This window comes from Tasmannia lanceolata, unplaced genomic scaffold (assembly GCF_043159265.1).
Source record: "Tasmannia lanceolata isolate RefF3 unplaced genomic scaffold, GAP_Taslan_0.1 ptg000025l, whole genome shotgun sequence".
Taxonomy (NCBI): domain Eukaryota; kingdom Viridiplantae; phylum Streptophyta; class Magnoliopsida; order Canellales; family Winteraceae; genus Tasmannia; species Tasmannia lanceolata.
The window spans coordinates 4,625,134-4,631,922 of record NW_027518702.1 but is presented as its reverse complement, the minus strand read 5'-3'; the positions used below and the strand labels follow the sequence as shown (position 1 = coordinate 4,631,922).

Here is a 6,789-nt window from a genome sequence, read left to right as displayed (position 1 = left end):
CAGTACCCTCTAATAGCAGGGGGTGTGGAAATATCAAATCCATGATATTTCCACACCCGGGGTCTGGAGGAAGGTATCCTCCAAATAGATATGAAGCCAAGTTTTATTCGATATGAATAGCCCCTAAAAACAGGAAAAAAAATCTCAACTTGAGGGAGTATATATGTTTTCACTATTTTTCAGAGATTTCTACTGCACTCTTCCATGCTTTCTCTCCTCCCCTGCCCTCTGTAGTCTCTCCCCATCCTTCTCAGCTACTCTTTGATATTGGCACCCATATCTTTATTTAACTTCACATCTTGGCTGTTACAAAAATTCAGTGTGCCTCCTTGAACTTTCCAAAAGGTAGGGGCAGCCTAATACTCTATCGACTACCAAATTTGCCCATTTTATGTTTCCATAATAGCTCAAAAGCCAGCAAGAGCAAGTTCAAATTAAAGGTAGGAGTGGTGAGTTATCAAATCAAGGGGGTGCAGGTAATAGCTCTCCATGTGACAAACCTGTAGAACTTCTTGAAGGTGCATGGTTTCAATTGACTTTGGACTGAGAATTTAGGACGAAAGATACATTATACAAGAAAAAGTAATGAAACAGAAAGCATGCTCTATCATTGATTGATGAAATAGACATTGCTTAAAGCTTTATAATATACATAAAAAACCCAGTTCCACCAAACAGTCAGAAGTGCATTTAGGGAAATATTAAAGCCACAACGGCTACATGGTCTTAACCAGTTTACATATCTACATATAAAAGGACTATTACTATTAGTTGCCTTACTAACTATGAAAGCCTAGTACCCATACTGTTAAAAAACCAAGCCAGGGATACATATGTTACAGATACTAACAACAGAAAATTGAAAAGATATAACTACCAGTTGGTTAGTAAGGAACACAAGTTCTCTCTGGGGGGTCAATTGCAGACAGTCTTCAGTTTCTTTGCAGCCTGGACAAAGCCTACAATCACCTGCAACTCATCCAATTGCTTTTAAGAAGATAGGAAGCAATTGAATTTCACATGAAACATAGTATCAAACCCTTTGAAGAAATGGATGGGCATACTACTTGAATTGGAATTAACTCGAACCCGACCCGATTTTATGGTAAAATCTCAACCCAAATTCCTCAAAATTGACAAGAGTTGCACCCCTAATTTCAGAAAGAAACTCAATGACATACAAGTGTATGTGTTGTAAGTATAAACGATTAAATAGCACCAACTCTAACAGCTTGAGCTTTTGGAGCAATTGGTTGTTGACTTGTTTCACATGGTATCAGAGCGATTGCCTAAAGGCAGGTCATGAGTTCAAAACCCAACAAGTCCTTAATATTAAAAATCCACGTGTAAATGATTAAATAATACCAACTCTAACAGCTTAATCTTTTGGAGTAATTGGTAGTTTCACAATAATAATGTAGGTACCTGGGACATGAAATGCCTTTGAACAACATCGATGAGCTGCTCTTTAGATGGGTTAGGACTAGTAGTCACCTGATCCACAAAAGAAACAATGAGCTGCAATGTGAAAAAGGAACTGAGAATAAAAAAGCCGAGAGAAAGAGTAAAAGAGATGTTTTCCTCTTCTGAGCTTGAAATCATAAAAGAAAACAAAGAACTCACAAGGTTGAAGTGTCGCCAATATCTCCATAGTGCTGTAGTTTCTAGTTTGCTTAAGTCAACCTTATACATCAGATGTTTAAAACAGTTAATGAATTAAAAAAAAGGCTAGACTCTGCTTTCAGAGACAGGAAGACATACAAAAAAAAGGTGTGAGGTCATACAGTTACACCACTAGTGGGTGAAATCGATCCTTTAGAGTGAGAATCACATGAATGAGACCTGCTTGAGGCTTTATTAGATGAACCAATCGTTTTATGTGGCCGATGTCTCGGTCTGTGGGGCTTTTGGGTGTCATCAGATGCTACAAAAATTAGTAGCAGCAAAAGAGCAGTAAGAAAGACAACCAAAAGAAAAAGAAAAAGAAAAAGAGAGGCTCTTTTCGTTTCCCCTACGGAAAGTAATGCACCAAGAGAACAGGCCCAAAGGAAAAGCAATAAAGTTCTAGGAATAGTGGAAAAGGTTAAAGATGAAGAACAAACATATTGGATCCTATGTGAACTACATTTCTTAAGAAAACTCCTTGTAAGATGCCTATTAAAATAATTTTATGGACAAAAGCAGGATTGTAAATAATACCAAGCTACTCAAACTCACCCATATCAGAACCATTCCACTGCATATTTTCGCATTCAAGGTCGTCGTCCTCCTCGTGACCAGTAGGGCCCTCAATCACACTAAGAGCATTCCTCTGTAGCTTAACCTCTATGCCATTAGTAAGAACCTGCAATTTCATGACGTGTAATACATTAAGCACAATTTTACTACCCAAAGCACAAGAGCAAAAGGAAAAAGAAAAGGAATATGTGCCCGTAATGAACAAATTATGCCATTCAAGAAAACTTCAGCTGAACCATTCCAAAAAAAAACAAAGAAAAAGAAAACTTCAGCTGAGAATGTCAAAACAATAATTAAAAAACAGCAACATAACTGGAAATCACAAGCCATCAATTTCCACTTATATGACTGGGTGTCTTCCAAACACCAGAACTGAGCACCCCATTGTCCCTAAAATTGTAGCCGAAAGTATAAGCACAAATCCATTACCAAAAACTAAAATAACAAATTAACAACTTGATCTGACTAAAGACAAAACTCCAATGGTAATTTGTAAGTCTCCTGCCAAGACATGTAACCGAGGTAGAAGATCAAAATTAAAAGAACAAGCATCATTTCCAATTCTGCCTTTATTTTATAGCAAGTCCCAAACTCATAAGTCCTACTCTCCAAGTAAATACTTTCTATCATCTTAAAAATACAAAATCTGAAAATGTAAAAGCATCCCTCTTGAAAACGGACTTCAAATTTACATAAATCAAAAAGTAGGTGAAAATAGCAGAAAAGAGAATGAAAACATAAAGAAAAGAGAATTTGTGAATTATGACATATAAGGACAAAGATTCTAAATACAAACAATCCCAAGAAAATGGAGTGTCCATCCACACACACATCTTCTGATAAAGTCTTCTGATTTCATTAAACACTTTTCAAACTGGCTTAGATAGCTTTTTGGGAATTGTTCAAATATCTATTTAAATAAATCCTGAATTAAGAGAGGATTGCAATTATTAAAAAAATGGAGCAAAAATATCAATTCAATTTTCCCTTTTATGGATAGTGAAAATCCAGAAAATTGCCTGAATTCTTCCAAATTAAAGACTGAAAGCTATTTAAATTACCAATAACTGTTACTAGGCCTAATAAGGCTATGCAAGAAGACTCATTCATATAGCAAGCCTAGACGAAAGCAAGGCAAAAGTCAGTTCTAAAAAATAAAAAATCATAGAACATTCGTGAAGCTCCTCGTCCCTGGTGCAGAATTTCACATGTAGATGTAGACTAGATTGGGTGCAGTAAGGAAGCAGAAATCACAAAGATTTAATGAAAAGGGAAACATGATACAGGCTTTCAATTATTCTACATGATTAGACTTGAGAGTGAATTACACTATAAAAGGATATGTTACAACTCTCCTTCATAATCTATGCCTAGAATAATGTTTTACACTGTCTATCTTAGAATCAATGAAGCAAACCATGAAATTTTACCAATCCTGGCTAAAACACAAATCCGAAAAATGATGGAAATCATGCAAATCAACACCGTATTCAAGTTCCATCAAGAATTTATAAAGAAAGCCATTGAAGTTCATGTATCCTGCAATAGAATTTAATCATAAAAACTTGATTAAATCACAAGACACAAGCACCTTGGGTAAAAAGCACAACAACAAAAATAAAAAAAATAAAAGCTAAAATCCTAAGAGACGGTTCACTCAAAACTGCAGATCCCATTAAGGAACAAATCATGCTAACAATCCTATATCGACAGTCCAATAAAAACATATAATGCTCAAAGTAATATTGATATGCAATACCTAGCAATAAAATCCCAATAGGAAAAAAAAAGAACAAGTGAATAAACAACACCAGAAAATTTCTCACAAACCTAACCCAAACCCACCTCCATAAATCATAATCCACATATTGATAATCACTTACCAAATCAAACCCTACTAATAATCTAAAACGCCCAAATCCCAATCAACAGCATTCTATCAACAGATCTTTAAACAAAAATAAATCATGCATACAGAACCCAAATGCAATAAATGATCAAAAACACAAAATCCTAATGAAAATTGAAATTCAAGCAATCAGCAAAAGAAATTACACAGAAAAAGGAGAACCAAATGCTAATTATTAACACAATCGATTTCATGAAAACAATAGCAAGGAAAGATAAAAATAATCCAAGTGAAAAAAAACTAAACACCATCAAAGTTCAAATAAGCAAATATAATGATAATAATTGCATAGACAGAAGCCAAACCTACTCAATTATCCTACATTGCCCAAGACACTCCAATTCAAATCCCTCAAGACAAAAATCCAATCAAATTAAACTCAAAAACCCAGATCCACCACAAAAAAAAAACTGACAATAAACCCACAATCAAAACCCAATTTCCCAAATGCTACTTATATTGGCACTAACTTGTTTTAATAACTGCACGAACTCATTTTGTCTTTTTTGTTTTAATTAGCTTTTTGGTAACTCTAATAACCATTAACAGCAGTTCAAATAATAAAAGACAATGCGAATTCGTGCAATTATTAAAAAAACCAGTAGCAGTGCCGATATCAAAAAATCCAAAAAAATCCCTTAAAATTCACCATAAAAATAAAAACCTCTTACCAACCAATGCCACCCTCCTAAACCAACAGCCTTCTTCACCACTCCTTGTAAACCCACAAGCACAGATTTTGTCCTATTATTCCCCGTCACCACCACTTTGGTATGCCTCGGTAGCACCGAAAGCTCCTCCTCACTGCTCTCGCAGGAGCACTGAAATTGCGAACCAAACAACCCCCCATTAACGGACGAGTTCTCCACCACCCTCTCTAACATTTTGCTTCTACCAAACAGAGGAAAATAAAATCCGATAAATTTTTAGGACTGAAGAAAAAACACGCGCAGAGAGAGAGAGAGTGAAGATGATGTGAGAGTGAAGATGTTTTTTATTTATCTATCTCTTTTTGCGGGTCTAAATCCAGATGAGCTTTAATTTGCCAATGGGATGATGCCACGTCAGCGCTTGCATGGGAAGACCGCTAGCGGTTATTATAGTGGGACAAGTAGGGCGGAGATTTCCACATAAAAGAGAAAGCTTTTTACTTTTGTGTTTTTTTTCCTGTAGTTTTTCGTTGACTAATATACTGACGAAAATATCCTTGCCTTTAAAATGACTCAAATGACCTCTATCGCCATGGTTTTAAATTTTAGTTTGTGAATGCGTTTAGGCCCAAATTTCGGCAGAAATTTCGAAATTATTTTGGCTGAAATTGGATGCACAATTAAAATATTATTTTATTTAAGGGAATTGCTAGCATCCATTGCAAAAGGCATTTCGCGGCTGGTCCGTCGCATGCTGTTGTCTTCATTCACAAGTTGGCTGGTCTGACATGCAAAAGACCAGCTGCGAAATGTCTTTTGAGATGCACCCTAGAAATCCCTTTTCTTGGTACCAAATTTTGGCTGAAATTTCCAAAATTTGGGTAATTCCGGCTGAAATCTCTGGAAAAATGCTGTGGGTAGAAAATTTGAGATTTTTGGCTTTATTTTCTTGAAATTTCGGACGAAATAGTAGAAAACCGAAATTTCTGTCAAAATCTGGTACCGTTTCGGGTATTGGTAATTTCGGTTTCAGTGTTACCGGAATCCTAAATTTCATACCGAAATTTAAAACCATGGGCTATGGGAAGCCTATTCGGAGCCCGGCCCACCCGCACAGTAACCCTACTTAAGGGTGTCAATTTTGGCTCGGGCTCAGAAGCTCGCTCGAGCTCGGCTCGAATCCTTAACGAGCCGAGCTGAGCCGGCTCGTTAAGCTTAATGAGCCGAGCCCGAGTTAGGCCAGGCTCGGCTCGGCTCGTTAAGGCTCGTTAAGAATTTAATATATTTAAATATATATATTATATATTAATATATACACTAAAAGGGTTGTCTAGGGAGTGAAAGGGGGAGGCAAAATATGTCACTTCTTTTTTGGAACCCCATTTGTTACTTGGACCACCCCCCAGTGTAGGGGTGGCCAGAACCGAACCGGAACCGAACTGTAAAAAAATATTTTTGGTCCGGTTCGGTTCCACTGATGAAGAACCGAACTTATTCGGTTCGGTTCCGGGTCTAATGTTCTCGGTTCGGTTCCGGAACCGAAGAACCGAACTTTGAATATATATATATATATATATATATATATAATATTTTTATATTTCTATTATACATATACTTAATAATATAAATTACTTATAATATTAATAAGTAATAGTTAATACTATTATTATAATAAGAAAGTAAGTTATATTATAACTTTAATTAAAAGCTTTTATAAATTATAATTAATAATTAATAATTAGCCATTAGAACCGAAGAACCGGACCGGACCGAACCGATTATGTTCGGTCCGGTTCGGTTCGGTCCTACTGTGTACTACGGTTCGGTTCGGTTCTTACGGTTCATGGAACCGAGAACCGAAAAAAAAGGAACCGAGAACCGAGAACCGAACCGGTTGGCCACCCCTACCCCAGTGTAAAAAGAGTAGTAAAAAAACACTAGATAAGGCTGTCCAGGGAAGATGAGGGGTGTAAAATTAATATAATTCGAGCT

The 6,789-nt window shown here is 36.3% G+C and overlaps 1 protein-coding gene across 3 annotated transcripts; it reads right to left on the bottom strand.

Annotated features, from left to right (window-relative positions):
• Positions 1 to 629: 629 nt before the first annotated feature.
• LOC143857809 (uncharacterized) lies at positions 630 to 5,111 on the bottom strand. 3 transcript variants are annotated; one of them, XM_077368310.1, is made up of 6 exons: positions 4,819 to 5,111; positions 2,218 to 2,344; positions 1,785 to 1,924; positions 1,624 to 1,683; positions 1,426 to 1,494; positions 630 to 969 (listed from the first exon to the last, which is right to left on the bottom strand). In XM_077368310.1, exons 1-6 carry the CDS (start codon positions 5,029 to 5,031, stop codon positions 916 to 918), a joined length of 663 nt encoding a protein of 220 aa, XP_077224425.1. In that variant the 5' UTR covers positions 5,032 to 5,111; the 3' UTR covers positions 630 to 915. The 3 variants fall into 3 exon arrangements, with proteins under 3 accessions (XP_077224425.1, XP_077224424.1, XP_077224426.1); XM_077368309.1 differs by having other exon boundaries at positions 630 to 987; positions 4,819 to 5,109; XM_077368311.1 differs by lacking the exon at positions 630 to 969 and adding an exon at positions 994 to 1,151 and having other exon boundaries at positions 4,819 to 5,110.
• Positions 5,112 to 6,789: the final 1,678 nt, after the last annotated feature.

Excerpts from the sequence above, each read along its gene's own strand:
- LOC143857809 (XM_077368309.1), bottom strand. The coding sequence starts at position 5,031 with ATGTTAGAGAGGGTGGTGGAGAACTCGTCCGTTAATGGGGGGTTGTTT. Across the intron at positions 1,684-1,784 it reads CACCCACTAGTGGTGTAACT|GTTGACTTAAGCAAACTAGA; the intron begins GTATGACCTCAC and ends CTGATGTATAAG. Across the intron at positions 988-1,425 it reads AAAGGCATTTCATGTCCCAG|CAATTGGATGAGTTGCAGGT; the intron begins GTACCTACATTA and ends TCTTCTTAAAAG.